Genomic DNA, 24,929 nt, shown 5'->3' on the forward strand with positions numbered 1-24,929 from the left:
TGGACGTGCGTCTGGAACATGCACTTCGGAATACACATGTGAATAGTAGCGTACACGCCAAGGGCTGATGCATGCAGGAACAAATACCTGGCCATGCACTTGGACCATGCATGTACATGAGTGTGTTTGTATAGGCTATAGCCTATATAGCTACACTAAGCCATTGGCCAAATCTCTGAATTAATAATACAGTAATAAGTAAGCAAACATTTGGTCAGGAGCCATATCGTGCGCGTGCCACACAACGTGCCCAATGACAAGTGGATCTTGCGTGGCACCATTTTTAACGTGCCAAATTAAAAATATCATGTTATACAGTAAGAAATCCCGGATAGCAACTTGATCCTCAATCAGGACATTTTGTATCATTTTGATACGCAATCATGAGTGCTTAGCTTCGTCCTGGACTTTCTAAGACCGTTTCCTGATGGGGATTCACCATCTCCAAACAATGGCGATTGCGAACCCAACACCAAATCCCAGTCCATCAAAGAGAAACAGTACAATGTCTCCGTATTTCTTCTTGGAATGGTTTGACGCCACGTTTGGTGTTGTTGCGTCGTTGATGCACTCTTTGGACCAGGGAGGGCCGCACAAACCATCATTTCCAAGAAATGAACTGTTGGAGAATGTTGAGAAATGAGGTGATTCTGGTATGCTCCCCGTCAGCTTGTTGTTGGAGAGGTTCAGTGTCGTAAGTGAGTCCAACGATGCTAGCTCCAGTGGGATCGCCCCAGAAAGCTCATTAGAGGACAGGTCCAAAGCCTCCAAGTGTGCCAAATGACTGAGCTCATTAGATGGAATTGGCCCTGTGAATGACATGTTGAGCACTTCCAACAAAACAGGTTCCCCGATAGCTTCAGGGATGCTTCCCTGTAAAGCATTATGTGAGACATCAAGGAATCCAAGGGTCCTCAATATCTTATCAAATGTGAGCTCCGACCCTTTGTATGTGAGTTCAGTGGTAACCTGGTATACTTGATTTTGATGTCGTTCTTGTTCCAGCATCGCCGATGTCTGATTATTAACTATTACCATCATGCCCATTAATGTCGAAAGCCATTCTTTGTTCAGTGTGCCTGATAAGTTGTTTGAGGATAGATCCAAAATCCGTGCACTCGGGAATCCGCAGGTGACTCTGCTTGTGTGGCTAGATGGTGCCAGCGGTCCAAAAAACTTCTTGTGTTTTAGGATGAGAACTTGAAGTCTAGAGAGTGTACTCATCCAGCATGGAAAAGAATCACTAATCTCATTATTTGCGATATCAAGGACCTCCAAGCTTTTGCAAGTTAAGCGACTAGATATCTAGGCAGCTGCCCTTCGATCCTATTGCCACTTATATCTAGCAACTGAAGAGTGCAGCTTTTGTTCATATTATTATGAGGAAGCTCTCCATCAAGTTGATTTTCTTTCAGATTTAAAACTGTCAATGAATTGGCATCCTCCATTAGGCAAGACGGGATTGAACCACTAAAGGTATTATGAGAGAGGTCGAGAAATTCTAGATTCACACAAAAAGATATTGGAATATTCCCTGAAAGATTATTCCTAGAGGCCTTGAAAATGTAAGCATCTTCAAGTTGAGTAGAAAAATTATGTGGCATGGGTGAGAACATGTTGCCAGAGTAATCAAGCACTACTGCAGAATATTGGGGTATGGGTATTGACCCCTCAAACATGTTAAAACTGAGATCCAGAATTACTGAATAAAAAGGAAGAAAGGTGTCATATCCAACACTAGTAAATTTATTGTGTGACAGATTCAGATAGAAATGGCCAAAGTCTGGGCCTGTCGACCATTTTTCCCATGCCCACCGGGGTATGGCCCCATGCATTTGGTTATTTGAAAGGTCAAGCCCATTCCAATCATTTAGACGCTTTAAAATGCTAGGGAACTTAGTGATGCTACATGATGCCAGGTTTAAATAGATTATGTTAGGGAAGAATACCATTGAAGAATTGTCCTGTCCCTCTAGTACAACTATCTTGTTGTTTGACAGGTCTAAGTGGAATAGGTTTGGTAGTCTCCATAACGAGTTAAGTTCCACCGTCCCAGTGAAATTGTTTAAAGGAAGGACTAATTCTTCTAATTGTGTCATATTATATATATGTGGATGTATCCCCCCTGAACCTTTGCATTGCATGACTGCAAATGATTTCAGCTTTATCAAATGATCTGTGGAAGAAGGTATTGGTCCATGTAAGCCACATTCAGAAAATCGAAGAACCTCCAAGGAAGTTAAGTTTGTGATCAATGATGGTATAGGTCGTACTAGATTTAAACCAGATACCTTCGATGTGTTCAATGATTTGAGCTCGCCAATTGACGAAGGCATATTTCCAAAAAATCCGGGTGCGTCAAGGCCTAGACTCTTCGAAGATTTGACCTTGCCAATGGAACTTGGTATTGTACCAGAGAAGCCGGTGTCACCAACAAGCAAATTCTGTAGACAACTATGACCTGAGAAATTTGGCAGGCTACCTGAGATTTCATAAGTGGAGTGAAGATCAATAGTCACTAATCTATCATGTTCAAAGATTTTGGGAGAAACAAATCCTTCGAGGTCATTGTGGCTAAGCTGGAGGACACTGAGGAAGGAAAAGTTGGCAACGAAATTTGGGAATGGGCTCATCATACGATTGAATTGCAGGTCAATCACAGATAGTGAATGCAGAGCAGAGAGTGCTCTAAATATTGGACCGGGGACATCACAAAATGGCAGCCTAAGGACACGGAGATTTGGAGTGTACATGGATAGAGCATCACACCACTCTGCCGATTGGGACAGGTCGACACCACCAAGATGGAGCTCCCTTAAACTACCAAGGTTTGCAAGCAAGGACGTGAAGTTTGGCACTGCTAGCTGACCAACTATATCACCCAGCTTTGCATAAACCTGATAACCAACGTCGGGTATCTCCATAATTTAATAAGAAACGGAGAGGTCGAGAGAGACCAAATTTGTGAGACGGCCTATGTTGTAAGGAACTTGGCCAGAAAAGTTGGTGTTGGAGAGGTTGAGACTGGTGAGCTTAGCCAATCGCTCAAACCCGATGGACGGGAGTTTAAACAAATTGAAGTTGTTCCAGCCAAGATTGAGATACCTGAGGGACGATGTTAGATCGAATAGCGCAGGGTCGAGACCTGCTGCGCTCTCCAGACCCGAATTCCCCAGGTCGAGGGAAGTCACACAGCCGTCGGCGTCGCAGCAGTCCGTGCAGACCTTCCACGACCGGAACGCCACGATGGAGTCGTCGGAGGTGGAGGTAAACGAGCGCTTGAGCCTGAGCAGCACCGTCTCCTGGTCGTGAAGGCACGGGACCCGAGCCACAGCAACAGTGTGGTTGCTGGTGAACGCACCGGCCGGCTGATGACGAAGGGAGAAGCGAGCACGCCATGGCGGTTGCGAGGAGGGTTTGCAGAAGCAGATGTAGCGCTACTGCCTGTGGTCTGTGATGATTGGCCATGGCGGTGGAGGACATATCGATCGGCAGCTGGCTTTGCGTCTGGTTTTGTTGTGAGGAAGAGATCTTACCGTGCCTTGGTTTGTATACACAGTGACATTTTGGTTCGATTATGGTAGTAAACTCGCCGAGTAACGATCGGGGACGACTTTATCATGGACCATCATGCAAGTCGGCCAACTGATTCCAATCTATGCTCTCGCATGTAAGCTACGCTCAGTCCCATTCAGTGCTTGACTAATGGTTTCGTGTACCTAATCGTGGCTATTGCTGAGGTAGTCCCGTTCAGTGCTTGACTATGTACTATGACTTTGGTTCGATACCACAAGTCAGTCCACCCGGGCGTTTTCATGCTTGGAGCTCCTTTGTTTGTCTTAGTACCACTGTTACTGTTTTTCTAGATGCTAGACTCGGTCGATCATCATTATTCGATCAGGGGTTTGGATGATAGTCTGGACGACCGACCATGGTGTCTAGACGTTTTGTACTACAGCAGCAAAAATATGCAAACAAATATTTCCTATACTTGCATGCCCTAATTTTTACGACAAAATTTGAGCAACCTTCCAGAGATTGTCTTCCAGAGTAACCATCACCCATCACTGGTCAGTTAACTCCACGTAAATACAGGAGACAAAGAAAAAGAAAAACTCCACCTATCGCGGTCGTGTTACTTCGTACGAGTCCCTTGCTCCAAAAGATCGTGTAGGCCTTCTGCATTACCCCGTACCACTGGTAGGGAGGTAGATGAGGGAGAGAGCACTAGCGAAAGGCAGAGCGAGAAGACGCTAGCTAGAAAACTCATGATTGATCGATTTCCCTCGTGAAGACGCATCGCTTGCGATTGCGAGCAGCCAAGAACGGCAAGGCGAGCCATGGAACTGGAAGCCATCTGACGAAACGAGCCGGAGCCGCGGAAAGCGGCGAGGGGGCGTCGCCGGCGAACCGGTTGGGGAGAGCGTGGGGCTCGCGTCTTGGACCGACGCCGGACTGCGCAGCAGGAGATATCGATCGTTTTGGGCCGCATTGGATCCCCATCGTCGTCGTCGGCCGCACTCGCACCGTGGGACATGGGGGTCCTCCGGATCATGATTCGTGACGGGGAACTTGGGAACGTGTTCGGTGTACCGGCCCGTCGAATCGATGGACGGGTGACAGCGCCCCGCGTGGAAGGGGGGCCACGTGTCGTCATGGGCGGCCGCGACGGATCGGATCGGCCGACGGGGCATCTCGCCATCTCCTTTGATCACTGTTTCCATGGAAGCTCCCACGTGCGGCCACCACGTGCAAATGTACCCATGTACGGTAAGAGTAATCAGTAGGCAGTAGCAAGTTCACTTGACACACGCCAACCCTGCAGCCTGTTATACTACAAGCATATGGTTTACATCAGCTGCTAAGATCCTGTTTGGTTTCTTTTGCTTATTTTTAGCACCCGTCACATCGAATGTTTAGATACTAATTAGGAGTATTAAACGTAGACTATTTACAAAAACCATTACATAAGTGGAGGCTAAACGACGAGACGAATCTTTTTTTTAAACCTAATTAGTTCATATTTTGACAATGTGTTGCTACAGTAAACATTTGCTAACAATGGATTAATTAGGTTTAATAGATTCGTCTCGTCGTTTAGCCTCCATCTGTGTAATGAGTTTTGTAAATAGTCTACGTTTAATACTTCTAATTAGTATCTAAACATTCGATGTGACACGTGCTAAAAATAAGCAAAATGAACCAACCCTAACTGCTGGATACTTTGATCTGGCGAAGAATAAACTCAGCTAAAACTTGCCTCGAATTGAGCCCAAGCAAGTCTTGAACAACTGAACACCTCTCCGTCAGTTGCTTAACATTTACGGGCATTCAGCAGCTCAAGCCCTACAAGTGTCGATCGGCATAATTAATTTGTCTGGTAACGCAATCTAGCAGGTCCACGGTGGCACGCCACAATGAGCAGGCATCGAAGCCCCCAGCCGGGGTTGACCAGAGAGCAAGCAACCTGGAGTAGCTAGCTAGCTTAACCCAACCAACCTGCACAATAATTTCCGTCCAGCTTGGCTCGACATGTATTAAAGCGAGCGAGAGAGAGAGAGAGACTAATCACACGATTAGTTCCAGCACAATTATTCAGCTTCGGAGCTCCCTAGCTACTCAATGATCCAACAGAAGTAGTCGCCGGCCTTGACCCCAACCCCATTCACCCTCTCCTCACTATCATTTTAATAATCATTATTTTTTAAAACGATCACCCTCTCTGGCTCTCCTTCCTGAAAAAGACGTTGCACGGCCGGGTTCGTTTTGGAGCATATGTACGTACGTACTAGCCCCTACCAAACATCAATCAGAACTAGTCCATAATTCGACTCCAAAAAAATAATTCTACTTAAACAATTTAAAAGCTCCTAAAAATAATTCAGACCTAGCAAGCTCCCACATCCAATCGCGCATTCACACTTGTATCCCTCTCGTTCCATCGCAGCGCTACTACTACTCATGCAAATCCAACCACATCATCAGCGAGGAAGGGAGGGAGGATACAGCACAACCAAGCTCCAGCAGGGCAGCATGGCTGTGCGCATGAGTGTGCCGTGTGCGAATCATTGGCGCATCCGCTAGCTCCAAAAGAGAAAGAAATTAAAATCATCATCAGAACATGGGCGCGCTAATTAATCTATAATAATTAATTAATTATGTCCCTGCAAGGAAAAGAAAATCGATGTGCAGTTTCGAACAGCCCTCCCCTGTTCAGGCAGGCTTCAGAATCTAGATAAGACGGGTGGTGAGTTCCCATCTCCATCCCCTGTCCTCTCACCAAACTGTTAATCCCAATCACCTTCGTTAATTAATTGTTTCCTGGTCATTTCTTTGTCCTCCACTATATATACGTGCTGGCCACATCATCGTCACAGTGAAGAGACAGAGAGAGTAGAGAGAGAGGTGGAGGAGAGAGAGAGGGGAACGAGCTACGAAGCGGGCGCGGGCGCGGCGGGGCACGGCTAGCATGGGCAACAGCCTGCGGTGCTGCCTGGCGTGCGTGCTTCCCTGCGGCGCGCTGGACATGGTGCGAATCGTGCACCTCAGCGGCCGCGTCGACGAGTACGGCCGCGCGGTGTCGGCGGGGGAGGTGCTGGCGGCGCACCCCAACCACGTGCTCAGCAGGCCGTGCTCGTCGCCGCAGGGGGTGGTGCGGAGGATCCTCATCGTGTCGCCGGACTCAGAGCTCGAGCGCGGGGAGATCTACTTCCTCATCCCGGCGGCGTCCGTGCCCGACGCCAAGAAGGGCGGCGGGGGAGGCGGCGGCGCCGGCACGCCGGGCCGGCATGTTCGTAGCAAGTCGGAGGGCAGCGTCGTCGTCAGTGACCGGCAGCTGGGGCTCGCCGGCGCCGGCGGCGCGTCGCCGGAGTTGAAGGCGCCGGCGAAGAAGAGGACGGCCGCGCAGCAGCACCGGAGGCGCATGAGCACCGGTAGCCACGCCGCGCCGTGGCAGCCGCACCTCGCCTGTATCGCCGAGGACCTCTGATCGAGCAGGTGCTCGCCCGTATGGTGTGATCAGTCGATGCTGCAGTTCCCATTTCTTTCCCATGTAAAAATTTCGTCAGTGTCTTCTTTTTGTTGCTTGTGTTTGTCGTTCAAAGTGTAAATTCAAGTGCCACGAGTTGATCTTCTTGAATCGATTTTTGAACTTTGTAATTTTTTTTCCGTTTCGGGTTGAAGAGTGAAGAGTGTTCCTGCATTTTTCTCTTGAGGAACTAGTAGAAACAGTGACAAAAGGAGGCAAAATCAAACTTGTGCCTATTCAAAACCAGAAATTGTATATAAAAAAGCTTTATGTTCCACCAATGTGTCATTTTCATCAGCAACTTTTGTTTTGTAAGCAAAAAGAGGATCCACATCCATCAATCTCGATCATACCACCGCACTGCAGGTGCGGGGAATAATGTTAGTTCGATCGCCTCTTTGAGATTCCGCGCAATGATTTGGGTGCTAATAGCGAAGACACGCATCATTAGCGCAAGCACAAACGGGTTGTTGCTTTCTTAAATCTTAACGTTCGTTAACAATCTTGACCAAATTCGAGAGCAATCAACATTTTTTAAAAAAAAAGAATGAATTGGAACAAGTTGGTTGATCTGTCCGGAAAAGAAAGAGTTAACACTGCCGCACAAAAGCCCAGCTTAGCCCGTATATTACTTCAGCTAGGGGCCTGACGGCTTTAATTGGGCCGGGCTGGGGTACCGTCTCCGGACATGGTGGTCCAGCTCTTCTTCGCTTGGACTCGGCCCGCTCTGAACTTGCAATTCCAATCACGAACGCACATGGCGATCGTAGTAAATGGACGTTTTTTTAAAAAAAAAGTAAATGTTTTTTTGGAAAAATAAAAAATAAAAAGGGTAGTAAATGTTGTAGACTGGAAGTGTTGGTATTTGGTAGCGGACTGGTCGGCCAGTCTGAGAGTTCACAATCGCATGGGAGTCGATCGGAATAGGCAAAAGCAGGCAGCGCGAGGAGGACGATGGGTTGTCAGCCGCGCACCGTTTCTCGCAAAGCCTCGGACGAGGCGCAGGCCGGCAGGCGTGCACTTTGTTCGCTTGCCGAAACCGTTCTCGCGGGACCAGTTCATCGACGAGACACGTCACTTGCCCTACTGGACTGGACATATCCACTACTCCTACTTTCCTGCATCTCTCTTTTTGACAGAAGAAGAAGCAACTGCACTACAGCACGAGCACCCCGACTTTAACCATCCACCTCACTCTCAGCTCAGCTCAGTCAATCGTAGTACAAAATGTAGTGGAACTAGTACTAAGCTGAGCTCATTAGTGGAGCTTCCAGCTGACTAAATCAGAAGTTGGAGGAGGAACTAACGAACTTCTAGTAATTTGCATCTATTGAACCCCTCAACCCTCAGATTGCAGGAGGAATCCTCACCCTGTTGCAAAATACAGGAGCAAATCCTGACCCATCACAAGGAAATCCGCGACAGGCGCTGGCCGAGGCTCTGCTGCTGCTGCTGCCGGCGCCTCGTCGGCTTGCCGATGCGGCGTCGGACCCTGGACATCGCCTTCGCAACCGCCCGGGCGCGCTGAGAGCGGGACAGCACCGGCGGCGGCGGCGGCGGCGGCTCGCGGGTCGCGGCAAAGAGGCCGCCGAAGCCGGCGGGGAGCCACTGGTGCGGCCGCATCCAGGCGAGCGCCCGGCGCTTCGGCAGCTGGGCCGTGTTGTCGACCTGACCGTGCGGCGCCGAAGAGCCCCCGTCAGCGCCGGAGCTGGAGGCGGCGCGCTTCCTCTTGGCGCCCGGGGAGCGGCCCGAGCTGGCCCTGCTGCTGCTCCCTTCTTCTTCCTGGCGGTCGGACGCGCCGCCGTCGACCTCCATCCCGGTGGCGCGGGCGGGGCGGTCGAGGCGGAGCACCTTGACGAACATGTCGAGGTCACCGCCGGGCCCCGCGAGTCGCTCGAGCTCCTCGACGGCGTCGGTGAGGCGGTCCACCTCGGCGCTGCGGGCGAGCAGCGCCCTGATGCCGGCGAGGAAGTGCCTGGCGGAGCCCGCGACGGCGGCGGCGTCGCAGCCGGGGGCCTCGAGGACCTCCTGCCCGCGCAGCGCCCCGGCGCGGAGCACGTGGAGCCAGGCCGAGAGGGAACCGTCGCGGACGGCGGCTGCCCCGCCGCCGCGGGACTCGGCGGCGTCGGCGACGGCGCGGACCATGGCCACCAGCTGGCGCAGGCGGCGGCGGCGCTGGTCGACGCGGGAGCGCGCGGACCACCGGGCCTTGAGGAAGGCAATGAACTCCCACAGGAGCTGCGACTCCATGATGTTCATCCCCGCGCTCGCGATCAGCATTGCGGCGGTGGGATTGGGCTCAAAGAATCAAGCCCTTTTTTTCGCTGGAGGAAATGGGGAGGAGGAGCTGAGAAAGCAAGCTCGGCTCGAGGAGAGGGGCTTTTGGGTAACTGCGTTGTCTCCGCCTTGGTGACTGAGCTGAGCGCAGAGCCGTAGCAGAGAGTAGTAAAAGCACAGTCAGCCACTCGCCATACGCCCATACCGATGCGACATTGGCAATGGCAGGGTCCACATGTCGGTGACTTGTGACACAACAGTGCTGGAGACTAGCAGGTCACTGCGTCGGACCGTAGCCGAGTAGCCGTACAAGGGACCGTGGCACTGGCAGTGTCTGGCACTACGTTGCACAATGCACAGTACGTTGGCTCGCTTACACGAGAAGGCCGGCGACGCCTACATTAGTGCATCAGTCCGTCGAATTTGGGAAGAAGTTGCTAAAGTTTGGAGGTGTTGTAGTACATTGTAGCGTTTCATTTGTATTTGTAAATTATTGTCCAAACATTGACTAATTAGGCTCAAAAGATTTGTCTCGTAAAGTACAATAAAACTGTGCAATTAGTTTTTAATTTCATCTACATTTAGACTCCATGCATGTACCGCAAGTTTGATGTGACGAGAAATCTTCTTTTTGCATAATGCTAAAGTTAGGAGTTGGAGGTGAAGTAAACAAAGGCTTGAACGCGCTGATCCGTAGCTTTGTTTGATTCACTTTAAATGTATGAGTCGTGGGCCGCAGCTCTAGAACTCGTGTGCGGTTGCAGGCCAGTTCTTGTATAACGCGAACCACACACTGGGAGCCTGGGAACCCCTAGCGTACCCAACTCAACGCACTTCTGTGGGATCACATGATCACATCTTATCGCGTCGCAAGGGGATCAAACATGTGCAGTGCAACTCTACGCGTGGGGAGAAGAGGAAGGCGACGACGAGGAAGAGGACGGCATTGCAGGTGCTGCAGCACCTGCGTCGCATGAGCACCGGCAAGGAAGGTGTCAGGCACGCACCCTTTTCTGTTTTCCTCGCAAAGCCTTTCCGTACTAGCTTTTCCATGCATGTGCAGCCGCTTAGACTCCAGTCAAAGCTACGGATAAGCCACACACTGCAACTGATACACTCTACTGTATATTCCCATACTCCGTACTTCCCTCCATTTTTTTTGCTGACAAGTGATTAAACAAAGAACACTGTTCAACGAAAACGGCAGTGAAGGGATCGTTTAATATATCCGCTGTAAACGTACGTCTTGATAGGAGTTCGAGTCTGCTTGTAAATCTACAAATGTACTTTATGTGCGTGTGATTGCAGATTGCTGACCGTATAAAGATACGGGATCTCCCGAGGGTTAGATGCGATTCAATCAATCTTTTATACCGTGTAGCACCGTGAAGACTGAAGGGTCGGTAAAGTGGCCAAGCTGACAAGTCGAGTACACAGCATCAGCAGCTCGGTCAGAGGCGGCTGAACGCGTGAACTGAACCGAGCCAGTTCAAAAGCGGCAGGTCAAGGATCTTCATCGACTATCGTCTCTACTCTCTAGGATCAGCATCGGCTGGGCTCTCTCCTCCCTCGTCCCTCCACTAGCTCCCATTTCCCGACCAGCGAGGCAGCAACCTTAGGGGAAGTTAGGGTGCGTTTTGGTTACCATGGACTAAAGTTTAGTCCACTTTTAATCCCCGTAATGTTAAACAGGTGGACTAAAGGGTTTAGTCCTCTAATTCAAGAAGGGTGTACTAAAATGAACTAAAAGGTATTGAAGACACCTTTGCCCCTTATTTATTGCCTCCCTCCCACCTAGCCCCCGCCGCCCCCGCCGCTGGCCTCCCTCCCGCCTGCCGCCCCCGCCACCGATGTACCTACCGCAGCGCCAGCGGTCGCCACCAGGCAGCGTGTTGCGCAGGGGCAGCGGGAGGCTCGGTCGAGGACGAGGATGCGGGGGAGGATCTTCCTGTGGATCGAGTCAGGGAGGAGGAGGATGAGTTTGAGGTAGACATCCTGGATGGTGAAGCCGCGGGCGTTGTCGATGGAGAGGCGCACCGTGGCGAAGGCAGCGGTGTCGCCAAGGGGCAGGAAGACGGCGGGGTCGGGCGGTGCGGGCCCAGCTCAACTGGCGGCAGGGGCGGCGGGCCGGGGTAGAAGAAGTAGTTGAGGAGCGGCGACAGGCTAGTGCGCCACGGAGGAAGTCGGACGGGGAGAGGAGTTGGAGGATTGTGCGGAGGATGTCCTCCATGAGGATGGTGGTCGTCACTGCCTGTGGCTCTACCGGCGGAAGCTCCATCAGTGGCGGCGGAGGGGGAGAACGAGGCGGCGGCGGAAGGTGGAGGAGGCCGAGGCTAGGAGGAAGGAGGAGGAGGAGGGTAATATCATGCTTTAATGGACTTTAGTTCATGGATCCAAATAAAAGTATGCACTAAAGGAATCAAAGAGGGGCTTAGTTAGGAGGGACGCGGGATGGAGTCATCTCTCAAAGGGAATATTCCCTCTGTATGCGGGATGACCCTATCTGGCAAAAATTAGCGGACGGGCGAGGCCGAGCGGCGAGGGCCGGCGGGGGTGAAGCGCCACGGCACCTCCGCGCACGGCGCGAGCTGACCGGGCAGCGCGGTAGTGGTGGGAGCTTCACGGGCGGGGCCGGCGGTGCAACGGGGCAAGCTCCCCCGGTGGCGCAGCGGCGAGCTGCCCAGGACCGGCGTGACGAGCTGGCCCCAACGGACCGAAGAGAGGAGGAAGAAGATGCTCGTTATAATGATAGGTGGGCCCCACAAACGGTGGCTAATGCAAGGAGAAAACAATGTTCGTCCAATCTATCGCAGTCTCTCCAACTAAACAAATGACGAATTCATCATTTTTAACCAAATACAAGATGGAATGATCCCATTCCAAAGAATTGGGATGGGACCATCCCATCCCATGTCACCTCCAAACCATACACACTTAGAGAAAGGGAAAAAAAATCAGAGTTGATGCTAGAAACGTAAAGGCTTGTTGACTGGAGGAAGGAGCCGAGGGCTCTCGACTGTCCTCTTTGTCTCCCGGGGAACAGGGATTACCTTCGCCTCGTACAGGGGTGAAGAGAGAGAGGACAGTGCAGGGGCTAATATGGGCCTTGTTTAGTTGCCCAACTTATTGTTGTAGCACTGTAGCACACTGTAGCGTTTCGTTTGTATTTGTGAATTATTGTCCAAATATTGACTAATTAGGCTCAAAAGATTCGTCTCGCAAAGTACAACAAAACTGTGCAATTAGTTTTTAATTTCGTCTACATTTAGTACTCCATACATGTACCGCAAATTTGATGCGATGGAGAATTTTCTTTTTACATAGTGTTAAAGTTAGGAGTCTGGAGAACTAAACATGCCCCCGAGAGTAGAGTGCAGCACTCGAGCAAAGTGTTGCCTGTCGTGCTCGTGGAGTGCTGCCTAGTGCCTGCCAGTACTACCTAGCCAGCCCGAGCATGCGTGCTAGCAGTGCCGTGCAGTGCAGCAGCCGAACGCTCGAACCGGACCGAGCCTGACAAAAAAAAAACCGTACAACGGACGCGGTGCAGGCCTGCAGGTATCATGTATCTTGGCTGTTTGGATACGAGTTACTAAAGTTTAGGAAAGTCACATCGAATGTTCGAACATTATAATTAGGAGGACTAAATATAAGCTAATTATAAAACTAACTACAGAACCCCTATGCTAATTCGCAAGATAAATCTATTAAACCTAATTAATTCATCATTAGCAAATGGTTACTGTAGCATCACATTGTCAAATCATGGACTAATTAGGCTCAATAGATTTGTCTCGCGAATTAGACGCCATTTGTGCAATTAGTTTTGTAATTAGACTATATTTAATACTCCAAATTAGTATCAAATATCCGATGTGATATGTGCTAAAGTTTAGGAGGGTGTATCTAAACACCCCTTGAGTGGAATTTCTTGTTTGAGTAGCAGGGTAGGAATTATTTCCAGAAAAATAGAGTAGCAGAGTAGGAATTATTTTTTTAAAAAAAGGAGTAGCAGAGTAGGAACGAGGCGAGAATAACGGGATCTCGAAGGATTGTTACCGTTAAAAACCACTCCCTCGAGGTCGTTGAGTAGCGTTTGCTTTAGTTGGGGGCCCAACTCAGAGATGGCTACAGGCCCAACATTAGGCCGACCTATCCCCCAGTCCCGTGTTATTTGTGCAAGAAGCCCAAGTGTCGGCCGATAAACATTTCAGGCCCACGTTTTACCATTGAGCCACGAATATCTCAGTCCGCTAAGAGATGTACATGGCTCCACGTTTGCGGTCTCGTAGGTCATCTCATGCAGTACCACGTAGAATTTTTGATAATGTGAAGGAGAGGGAAAGAGGTTGTTGTTTCATGAAACAACCGCTTCATAAGCTAAATTGTAGGACTATGAGATAACTCAACAACCATTATACGAGTTATTGTTACCATGCAACTTATAATATTTCTTTTTTCATATGCACAAATTAAGAAATTATATAGCTCTACCAGACAATTTATAACTGTTGAGTCATCTCGAGTCATTTCAAGATTACGTCTCAATGTATGAGACTACCTATTAGACGACACCGATGTACTTGCTCAGAAGTCATGTCCCACGCTGACAATGTGGAACCGCAATTTTTTTTTCTTTTGAACAAGCACGCTGCACGCCCTCCATATGCAGTTTTCTTTAATTCAGATGGCACGCTGCATAAGTGGAAGAATCTTTCAAGAACGAAATCTGGCAGAATATCTCAATCTGGATTGGGCCACGTCTCATGTATTTCACGACCGTCGGATAAATCCCTGCCTGATCTCAGCTGTCGGCTGTGTAATCCTCTTCTAGCGAGCTTCCAAAACCGTCGCTGCAGCTGCCTAAGTCCATCCCCATGAGTTAATACAAAAGGATTGCATCCCCTATATAGTTAGATGTGCTGTGTAGATGGGATGGTAAGAAAGCTACGCGCAAGGTTTGAGGTCGTGGGTTTGAATCCCACGCACCGCGCACGCACATATTTCGCGTGAAAAATCGCGTGACTTCTGCCTTGCGACGCGCGCGTGTGTGTGTGTGGGGGGGGGGGGGGGTCAGGGCCTCCCGGGGATTTCTTTTTTTCACAAAACCATTTAGTCCTGGCTGGTTTTACCAATCGGGAATAAAGGGTGTCTTTAGTCCCGGTTGAGCGACCAGGGACTAAAGATCCCCCTTTCGTCTCGATTCCTTTATCTTGGATGGATTTTTGGGAGATTTTCCCCCTATCAACTAGGACTAAAGGCGAGTTTTGTACAGTGGGTCATATAATTCGATGTTTTCTTTTACATCATTTGGTGCTAAAATTGATACCGATATAAACAAGGGATTTGGGCCAGATGTATTTAAAATTAATGGTTAGGTTCATCATCGAATTGGTTCTTTGGTGCCAGATGAGGGTATATATGCACAACTCTATATTTTTGGCACTGAAAATGAGGTTCAGAATCGAATATTGATTTTTGATAGGGACAGGGATTGTGATAATGATAATGGAGTTGATAAAAGAATTGTTGAGGGCTTGGTAAGAATGTTTGACGAATCAAATGAGCTGGTAAAATCATTTAGGGCGGCTAGGGACCTATTGGGACAGAGCCAGTGCCAGCCTTTGTGCCTTAGGCTGTTGCACGATAGATCCAAGGATGCACCTCAACACAGTGCACCAACAGGATCCAAGATAGCTGCTTTAATAGTAGGGGATTTCTCAGAGGAGAAGAAGAGTCCTGACATAATCATTCAAGATAGAGATGGTGTGCTTAGAAGAATTAGGCCCTGTTTGTTTCCACCCTCCCAAAATTTTAGCTTCTAAAGAGTGACTAAAATGTGACTAAAGAGCCAAACACTCCTCCTAAAAAGTGACTAAAAAGTTTTAGGAGGCTCAAAACTTTTAGTCCCTCCACCCCCTCCTAAAACCTCCTAAAACCAGTGTTGGAGTCCCACTACCCCTCCTTTATTGCCTCTGCCCCCGCACCATCCTCCCGACCGCACCATCCCCAACCCCGCCGCTGCTCCCTCCCTCCTCCACACCGGCGCCCACGGTCTCTCACCGACGGCCGCGCCATCCCCCGCCAGATCCGCCACCCCCACTCCCTCGCGCCGCCGCACGGGTCGGCCGTGGCGCCCCCGCTCTTCCTCGGCGTCGGGGAAAGGAGCGTGAGGCGGGGCCGGAGGCCGAGGCGTTGGTGGCGGGCACCCGCACCAGCCGCCGTCCGTGTCCTCCCCACGCCGGCCGCGGCTCGCTCCCCTCCTTGATGCCGCCCGCTGCCCACCGGTACCACCCATCTTCACCTTCGGCGCCATCACCAAGCCGCTCCCCTCCTCCTGCGATGTGACTCGTCGGATGGCTTGGAGAGAGGCACCGGCCGCGCACGGCGTGGAGCTTGGCCACCGCTGCTGGAGCTGAGGAGGTTGAAGTGAGGTTGGGCCCTGTCGGCTTCCCCTCCCTCCCAAACGCCGCGAGGTAGCCGCGTCCGAGGATCTGTCCGCGAGGGCCGAAGGGGAAGGCGCCACCAAACATGAGTTCGAGGTCGGGGATACGGAGCATGGCGCGCGCGACCCTGCCCGCGGCACGCCATGGGCGAAGGTCCTAGTGGATGAAGTGGAAGTAGGATGGGCACGAGCGGTTGGAGGGATGGGAGGCGGCGGGGCCGGGTGGTGGTGGAGGGCTGGGGGAGGAGGGGCAGATGGAGGGAGAGGACAGCGCCAAACAAAGAAAGAGCAGGGGCATGGGGAAGGGCATCATGATCATTTTACCGCAACATTAATTACCTTTAGTCAGTTTTAGGAGGTGGAACCAAACAGACTTTTAGGAGGTGACTAAAGACTGCCTAAAAACTTTTAGGAGCTAAAATTTTAGAAGGGTGGAAACAAACAGGACCTTAGCAACCTTCATGCAAACTATATGGCCTTGTAGTACCCGATTCTGTTCCCTTACGGGGAGCAAGGGTTCAAGTTAGGGATTAAATATGACCGGTCAGGAACCTTGAGGGTTGGAGTGAGAGATGAGGTTACCATGCTCGAATACTATGCTTTCCAATTACAACAATGTAGATTTAATATGTGGTGATCGACTATTCCAGCAATACGGTATTTCTTTAGTGATTTTTTCAGCGGAGCCTTGTCCAAGGTGAATTATTGCCGATGTCTCTTCCCACGAGTTATGATGGAGAAAGTGCCAATTCAAATGGAATGGCTCCACTGTAGAAAGAAGAAAAAAAAAGGAGAAAATTTGTTGTTGACGCTTATGCATCTGTAGAGGAGAACAGGCTTTAGATTTATTGTAAAAATAATAAAAACTTAAGGTCCGAGGTGTACAAGGGTATTGAGGATGCACTGCTCAAGGGTGATGTAGATGGAAATAATGTTGGAAAAAGGGTTATCTTGCCTGCTAGCTTTACTGGAAGTAAGAGGTACATGGTACAAAAACTACGGATGCAATGGCGATTTGTCGATTTTATGGACCTCCAGACTTGTTTCTTACGTTTACCTGTAATCCAAAGTGGCAGGAAATAGCTGATGCTCTTGCATTTATTCCAAGGCAGAGGCCTAACGTTAGACCTGACATTGTTAGCCAAATCTTCAAATTAGAGCACAGGAACGTTTAATCCTAGTCACATCGAATATTTAGATACTAATTAGGAGTATTAAATATAGATTAATTACAAAACCAATTGCATAAATGAAGGCTAATTCGGGAGACAAATCTATTAAGTCTAATTAGTCCATGATTTGACCATGTAATGCTACAGAAAATATGTGCTAATCATGAATTAATTAGGCTTAATAGATTTGTCTCGTCAATTAGCCACAGCTTATGCACTTAGTTTTATAATTAGTTTACGTTTAGTCCTAATTGGTATCCAAACATCCGATGTGACCTGAACTAAAAATTAGTCCATGGATCCAAACACCTCCTAAAGGTTGAGGAACTTGTCTCTGAGTTGAAGAAAGGTACCTACTTTGGAAAGGCACAAGCAGGTACGGGCATCAGATTTTGCCACTTTTGGTTCTTGTTTGGAAAAATAGATAGTCATTATGAAGCATTTAGTTATTGTTCATTCTGCAGAACGCATCAATGTATGATAGTGGATATTAGGTCTGTGTGTGTTGCTAATTTATTACCCCTTGTGCATCTAACTCACACCATGCATGCTGAAGATAGTGAATATTAGGTCTATGTGTGTTGCTAATTTATTACCCCTTGTGTATCTAAGGGAGTGTTTGGTTACTGGGTTGACGTGGGTCATAACGGGGTCAACTTATGTCGTCCCGTGTTTGGTTCAAAAAGGATGTGGGCTGGGTCCAACCCACATGAGAATATTCTTCTTAGATCTGGGTCGAGATGGTCCGCCCAAAACGAGCAGACCATCTCGACCCACTTCGACAGCGTCTTGCTCCGTCCAGGCGCGGGCGATGGAGACGAGTGCGACTGTGCGAGAACGAGCGCCCAGGGGGAGCTTCGTCGCCATCAGCCGAGCGAGCTCGAGCCCCGCCACTGCCGGCTGGACGAGCTCGAGCCCCACCGTGGCCGGGCGAGCTTGATCTCCGCCGCCGCCAGCCGGGCGAGCTCGATCCCCGTCGCGAGAGAGGGAAGAGAGGGGGCCGGCCATCGGCGGGCGAGGGAGGAGAGGGAGGAGCGGGGGCTGGTGGGAGAGGGAGGAGCGGGGCCCGCGGGAGCAAGGAGGAGAGGGGGCCGGCGGGAGCTGGAGGACTAGGAAAGAAGATGGAGTAAAAAAATTTAAAGAGGAGGACACGTGGGACCCGCAGCTAACAGGTGGGATCCGCTACTAACGGTGTTAAAATATCATCCATCCTATCCCTCTCAAACCCTCCAATCAAACAAAAGATTGGGTCCAACCCATCATTCTTCATCCCTCTCATCCAAACACGAGATGGGTCGACTCCAACCCACAAAAGGGGGTCAGCTCCGACCCAACCCGCGTCATCCCAAAACCAAATACATGCTAACTCACATCAAGCAGGTCAACTGCAATAGTTGAAACTCGTGCAACGCCGCAGGCCAGCATGCAGCTGACGCGGTAACGCGAATGGCGATCGGGCATCAGGCTAAGGTTTGTGCCACGTGTACTATTGGACCGATCAAATGAACTTGAATGTTCACTGCTCCACGACACCCTATAACCGCTAGTCCCAGACCATGCATCACCACTGGTTTGACCTCCGGTCGGATTAGGGTCGGCAGTAATAGAGTTCTCATCACCGTCGGTAAATAAAAGAAAAAAGACCGGCCAGCAGACTTTAGGTTAGCTGAACTCAATTTGATGAAAATTTCGGGTCCATGAACCCCTTCATAGACGACGGTGATATATGTTTTCACCACCAGTTTTAATATCCAATGCGTCCACTTACTTAAGTACCGGCGGTGAAAATGTATCACCGCTGGTTCCACTAAAACTGGCAGTGATACACATGCGGGAAGGTCCTGTTCTGCAGTAGTGGTTTATCTCCCGCAGCTTTGATGCAGCGAGAGGGACAACAAGGCTTTACTACTGATATGTCGTTAGCGGTTTCATGGCTCCAGAGGTACGACGATGATTGAGGTGTGTAGAACTGGTGACACCTCCAGCAAGTACTGAGGTCCTAATACTATCACACCAGCTTGTGACTCTAACCGGTAGTGAAAGCCCTAATAGCACTACGTTCAGCAACACTACATGTTGGTTGCTCTAACTAGCTTTAGAGTGTCACTAAGGTACGAGCCACTAGCCTATAGTATGCCCGCCTTATTTTAGCAGTGGAGCCTCATTTTGAGCTCTAGTTTTTGTAATACATTGCAATTATCTCATTATTGATGTATGGAGATTTATTTGATCAAAATATCTAGCTCCTATTTTAGGAAGGGATATTGCTCAAATTATATTATGTTTGGTGGGCAATTAAAGAGAAAAGCTTGTTGTCCATGGTTGTTTTGTGCAATAACCAAAACCGTGAAAGACTCTAATTCACTTAAACCCTAAATCTTAAATTATTTTGCTAAATTTTTGGTTGATGCCACAATGAAGAATGTTGCTCTTGAGTGTTACAACAATTAACTATAACACCCTAAATTTCAAATTTTGCAATTTAATAATATTTGCTAAAAATAGATTGCATGTGTCTAAGGATTCTAAGGTTGCATTTAAATTTCTTAGGCAAATAAATTCTTTTTCAAAATAAACTAATAAATCATAGGAGTTCATTGTTGCATTCATGCTGGTGCATTATTTTTGAGTGTTTGAATTCAGTTTTGAATTTGTGTGTGTTTCTTTTCAAACTTTTTTCTTTTTCCCCTCTTCTTTTCCTCTTTCGACCCATTTTCCTTTTCTTCCTCCAGCCCAGCTCTGCTCTCACCCGCGCGCCACCGCCTCGGCCTGCTTGCGTGCCGGCCCAGCTCCCACCTTGGCCCGGTAGCGGCCTACTCTCCCGCGCCGGCTCGCGTCCACGCCTGCTCCTCGCCGCTCTCGCTGACCAGCGGGCCCCGCTCGTCATCCATATCCTCCAGCTCGCGCTCGCAACCGTCTCCGAGTTTGCCGCGCGCCGCCTCCGAGTCCTCCGCGAGCACGCGTGTCTGAGCTCTATCCCTTCAATCAAGAGGGCACTAGTTGCCCTTACTTCTTTCCTATGTTTTGTCTTCATGTTCATCCTTGGTTGATGCACTCATGTGTGTGTACATTACATACATTCATGAGGGATATGCACCAAAAGATACAAATAAATCCATCCAAGAAAAAACTACAAAGCACTATGCACTAAATGTTTCTTAATAACGCCAATGACATGATTCTATATACAACGCCCACGAGCGCGTTGATGTGGTGCCCTCGAAGCTATTGAACCGGCAATGATGTGTCGGTGGTAAGTAAATGCCGGTCCTTTAGTAGTGATAGTTGTGATTGCAGTATAGCTATCTCAATGAAATGAGACGACAACTTATGCTAGTAGGTGTCGGCGTCAGCATCAGCGCAATCAATCACTACCGGTCCTCGTTCCTTTCAACACTCTGAAATACTTTAGTCGCTCTTTCGATGCCAAAAGGAGAATATGGGCACAGCTATCTACATTTTACTACATACTCCCTCTAAATAATCCTTATGATTATCTCATATTAAAAATCTTAGACAGGTCTTCTGAATAAACAAAGCACCGCACATGTTGAGATTGTTAGTTGCAACTTAAGGGTAACCTATCCGGTATCCACCATCCCCATCCAATGATTTGGTGTAGTTCTACTTCATTGGAGGTGCACAAGTACCAACCCAAACCGTCGTTACCCACTGCATGCCACCTGGCACCTACTATAGCTACGAAAATGCCAACGAAAGCATCCGGAAATCGTAGCAAAGGAAGCAACTGCCGACGCCCTGGAGTCCAGGGCCTGGACACGCAGACGTAGCTCGCAATCAGCGTCAACGAGCACACGTGAGCACCGCACCCATCCCATCCAAACGCGTCCTGCCTGCGCTCCGATCCGCAACGGATCCGGCGTGGCCGGTCGCCCCCACGGGCCCGGACGCCGCCGCCACCCAATCGCGCGCCTCCACGTCGCAAATCTCGCCCCGGGCCTTTGGCTCGACAGGTCAGCTGCAACAGCTTTTCCATCCCATCCATCCGGCCGGCCATCCGCCCATCCCTCCCCCCTCCTGCAGTCCTGCCTGCCTTCCCGTTCACTTTCTCCTCCTCGTGAAGCGAGCGCCGCGATTCCATTTCCATCCCAGAACGGCTTCAAAACGGCCGCGGCGCAGATCCACACACAGTCACACAGACACGGGCAGACAAAACCGCCGCTGGGGTTTTCAAATCCCGGGGCGGATTTCCCCGCAGAGAGAAGAGAGAGAGAGAGAGGAGGAAGCCCGGCCACCACTCCTCGCAAAGATCTCGTCTTCAAATTCGTCGTCCTGCCTGTGTGCCGGGCCGGTGAGCTGCGAGCAGCTGGGCGTAGCGGGAGGCGGCCATGGGGAACAGCATATACCGGTTCCTGTGCGGCCTGTGCGCGCCCTCGTCGTCGGAGCAGGCGCTCCACGGCGCGCACCCCGCCGTCGCCGCGCTCGGCCGCGACATCCTCAGCTTCGGAGCCAACTCGCAGGTGACCAGCCAGCTGAATTCCGATTTTATTGCGCTGCTGTCGTGCGTGCCTTGCTGTTGTTGGTTTTGCTGGTAATTACATGAGCTGACGAGCTTAATAGTTTCGCTAATTTGGGGGTTCCTGCGGATGTGAGTTTTTCAGGTTCCGGACGAGCTGAGCCGCCACGTCGTCTCCTCCAAGAAAGCGCAGGCGAATTGGTAACTGAACTTTTTTTCGATTTTCTATTCGTTTTCCTTCTTGCTTGATTGCTTCGATCTGTATACACATCGCTGTCGTGGTAGTGAGTGATTCGACGAGTGGAGCTATGAAAGCGACGGTTTCTTGAAAAATAATGCAAGGTTTAGTGGGAGTGTAGAATTAGCCTTCCTCTGAATTTGGTAACCGGGACAGTGTGTGTCATTCAGTGCATCGCATACTGATGAATTAGCTTCCTTATTTGGCAAGTGTGAGAAGGACACCCGATCCGGTGAAAGTATTTGTACTGCTACCAGTAGGCGTAATTCCCATAGCAGTTGTAGTAAATAAATGCTTGCAGTAACGAGCACTATCCACTAGGCCATGCGTTCAGTGTTCATGATGATGACCTAGCGCTGCAGCGTAAGGGCGTCTCCAACAAGCTGGCTTATTCGCCAGCTGACGTGGAAGCGCTTTGCATCGCGCTAGCTAAACACTTTTTGCACTGTTCACCGTTTAAAAATAATCGTTCAGCTAGCTCAACGTACCCCCGTTGGAGACGCCCTAACGGGCACCAACATCTCGTTCAGATTTGTAAAACGCTGCCATGACAAAAAATTTGCTTGCGCTCATGTAAGGTACAAGAAGCTGCTGGTGGCATGGAAGAAAGCCCGGCCACCGCCCAAGACGCCGGAGGAAGCCGCGCGCTTCGTTGTGCAGACGCTCAAGAACCATCAGAAAGCAGACGTCGAGGTACGACCTCCGACTCCCCAACCGTACGCATAGCTCCAAGCTACAACAGTGGTGGTCAATCACCAACATTCATTTCTGCTTGTGTTCGCCCAGGGCTTCTTGGCTTTCTACGGCCTCCCACACCCAAACGCGGCAGCAGGCGCTCCCGCTGCTCCCGCGCCGCCCAAACCTCAGGGCCCGCCCAAACCTCAGGGTGCCAAGTTCGAGCTGCACACGCTCCCCGTAAGGCTCCGACCGGCACCATTGTCCATCAGCCATTTCATGAATTTTTCCATGGTCACGCGTTACGAGCCAACGAGTGTTCTTGCTGGTTTATCAGATTGACCCCAAGTCCGTTGCTGATGGTGACACCATCAACGTGTACGTGGACACGGCCGACCCCCGGGAGTCTGGCAGCGTGCCCCGCGAGGTGCAGAAGGCGGCGGCCGAGCGGGCCAAGGCGCGGGCCGCCAAGAATTACCAGAAGGCCGACGCCCTGCAGAAGGTCATAGTGGACGCAGGATACAGGTTTCTTGAACTTCACATCGATCATCTTCTCGATCTACAGTATCATAGTAGCAGTTGGCTTCTTTCTGTTGCCTTGTTCCCCTTCTCGAGAACACATCTTCATACGATTCAGGTTCTGACAGCTAAATCTGAAACCTCTGCAATGCAGGCCAGTCCCTAACGCCAGAGGCGAAGAGGTGCTCGCCAAGAAGTACAGGATCAGGCTGAGGTATGTGCCAAGTGTGCTATTTGACCAACGATCAGGAACATGTGCCTTGATTCCTTTAGTTAATCCTGATGCAGTGTGAGTTGAATATGCATCTGTGATGTGCGCAGGGGCATCGATGCGCCGGAGAGCGCGATGCCGTACGGCAAGGAGGCCAAAGAGGCGCTGCTGAAGCTTGTTCAGGGAAAGAGCCTGAAGGTCTACGTGTACGACCAGGACCGGTATGGTAGATGCGTCGGAGACATCTACTGCGACGGCGTATTCGTGCAGGTAAGATATTGCACAGTTTGCACTAACATGCACATCTTGAAGATAGGTTTTGGCTGAGACTAGAATGCTGGGGATATTTCAGCTGAGTGCAATGGACATGCTATGCTAAAAGTCTGAAACAGTCAAGCTCTTAATGCTGAACACTAATTTATTTTAGGAAGAATGTAATCAGTTTTTCAACTTGCTTCATGCGCAGGAGCAAATGCTGAAGAAGGGGTTTGCATGGCACTACACCGCCTACGACCAACGCCCGGAGCTGGCCAAGGTAAGCAGTACCAATCGATTTCATATAGCTACGCCCGTTGATGCATTGAGACAATAAAAGCGATTTCACGGTCTGAATTTCCCTGCAACCATCTATGCAATATATCTGAAAAATAAATGCTTTTTATAAAAAAATCCTGCTACCAGTGGGAGAAACAGGCACAGACTGGCAGGAAGGGCTTGTGGGCGTCGTCGAAGCCACAGAAACCATGGGAGTGGCGGAAGGACAAGCGCAACGGGACGGCATGAACACGGAACAGGTTTCTGGGTTCAGTGTATGTGTGTGTCATGTACTGTAGACATGAGCAGCTGATTTCTTTATTTGACGTGCATATTTTCTTTAGCACAGAGCCGTTAAACTGAGCACCATCGATATCGTAGATTGTGCAGTGTGCGTATGTGCATGTGTAGTGTACACCCGGAAGATTCGTACAGCAGGGAGCGATTGGTTACTGATTGCAAATTATATGGTCAATACTACGGAGATTATTTGTTGCGCAATCCTAATAATAGCATTATTGCACCGTTGCTAGCACTGTGAAGTGTAATAGAGAACTGAAGCCTGTACAACGTGTTGTTGGAAAGACTGGATGCGTTTGTGCTGTAGTGCTTCTGCGCTATTCCCTCCGTCCCAAATTACTATTCATTTTGATTTTTCTAAATACATAACTTTGCTATGCACCGATATATATATCATGAAGAAGTTCATTTTTGACCATCCAACTATCATCTCGGTTTGGTTTTTACCATCGAACCGCAAAACTAGAAAATCTTTGGCCACCCAACTATCGAAACCGTTCAAATTTGACCATTGGGCTGTTTTGATGGGTGGTTTCGCTGACGTGGATGCAACGTGGCGGTGGGGTCCACATGGTCAGGGCTATCTCTCTTCTCTCTGGGAGCTCGTTTGATTCGCCGGGGTCGTCGCGTGTCGGAGCAAGAGGATGCCCCCAGGAGCTTCATCTCGCCAAGTCGCACATGACCCTAACCTTCTCGTTGCCGCCGTTGGCTTGTCGGAGCTCCGCCCACACGGAGACCTGAGCCCACCGCCGTGATCCATCGCCCCCCCTGCCGCTCGAGTCTGTCCACCACCACATATGGTCAGCACACCTATGTGACCCCCTCGACCTCCCCTCTTTGATGCACCTCTCCGCCACTGCTGAGCCGAGCTAGCCGTCCGCCATGGGCGGAGCTTCTGTTGCAGCATGGCCGCCACCGTCGCATCGTCAGGCGGCGCCTGGAAGCTCGTGACGGACAAGGAGGACGGGTAGGCAGCGGGGAGACGCGGGGGAGGGCGGCCGGCGGAGGAGAGACAAGAGGGATATGAGAGAAGAAAGAGAGAGAGAGGGGAGAGAAA

General features: G+C 50.1%; 5 protein-coding genes across 5 annotated transcripts; 2 read left to right on the top strand and 3 right to left on the bottom strand.

Annotated features, from left to right (window-relative positions):
- Nucleotides 1–410: 410 nt before the first annotated feature.
- Nucleotides 411–1,281, bottom strand: LOC101776240 (receptor-like protein 12). Its single transcript, XM_022826592.1, has one exon. It carries the CDS (start codon nucleotides 1,222–1,224, stop codon nucleotides 436–438), a length of 789 nt encoding a protein of 262 aa, XP_022682327.1. The 5' UTR covers nucleotides 1,225–1,281; the 3' UTR covers nucleotides 411–435.
- LOC111257300 (receptor-like protein 12) lies at nucleotides 1,270–3,513 on the bottom strand. Its single transcript, XM_022826591.1, has one exon. The coding sequence runs from the start codon at nucleotides 2,922–2,924 to the stop codon at nucleotides 1,290–1,292; it is 1,635 nt and encodes a 544-aa protein (XP_022682326.1). The 5' UTR covers nucleotides 2,925–3,513; the 3' UTR covers nucleotides 1,270–1,289.
- Nucleotides 3,514–6,350: 2,837 nt separating this feature from the next.
- Nucleotides 6,351–7,304, top strand: LOC101782842. The gene has a single exon (XM_004968243.3). The coding sequence runs from the start codon at nucleotides 6,470–6,472 to the stop codon at nucleotides 6,986–6,988; it is 519 nt and encodes a 172-aa protein (XP_004968300.1). The 5' UTR covers nucleotides 6,351–6,469; the 3' UTR covers nucleotides 6,989–7,304.
- An 861-nt stretch (nucleotides 7,305–8,165) lies between these two features.
- On the bottom strand, nucleotides 8,166–9,767 carry LOC101776643. Its single transcript, XM_012846237.2, has one exon. It carries the CDS (start codon nucleotides 9,305–9,307, stop codon nucleotides 8,432–8,434), a length of 876 nt encoding a protein of 291 aa, XP_012701691.1. The 5' UTR covers nucleotides 9,308–9,767; the 3' UTR covers nucleotides 8,166–8,431.
- An 11,162-nt stretch (nucleotides 9,768–20,929) lies between these two features.
- LOC101783245 (probable staphylococcal-like nuclease CAN1) lies at nucleotides 20,930–24,178 on the top strand. The gene is made up of 9 exons (XM_004968244.2): nucleotides 20,930–21,399; nucleotides 21,541–21,596; nucleotides 22,212–22,326; nucleotides 22,420–22,548; nucleotides 22,646–22,833; nucleotides 22,982–23,041; nucleotides 23,149–23,308; nucleotides 23,505–23,573; nucleotides 23,720–24,178. Exons 1-9 carry the CDS (start codon nucleotides 21,268–21,270, stop codon nucleotides 23,819–23,821), a joined length of 1,011 nt encoding a protein of 336 aa, XP_004968301.1. The 5' UTR covers nucleotides 20,930–21,267; the 3' UTR covers nucleotides 23,822–24,178.
- The last annotated feature ends 751 nt before the right edge of the window (nucleotides 24,179–24,929 follow it).

This window comes from Setaria italica, chromosome V, assembly GCF_000263155.2.
Source record: "Setaria italica strain Yugu1 chromosome V, Setaria_italica_v2.0, whole genome shotgun sequence".
Taxonomy (NCBI): Eukaryota; Viridiplantae; Streptophyta; class Magnoliopsida; order Poales; family Poaceae; genus Setaria; species Setaria italica.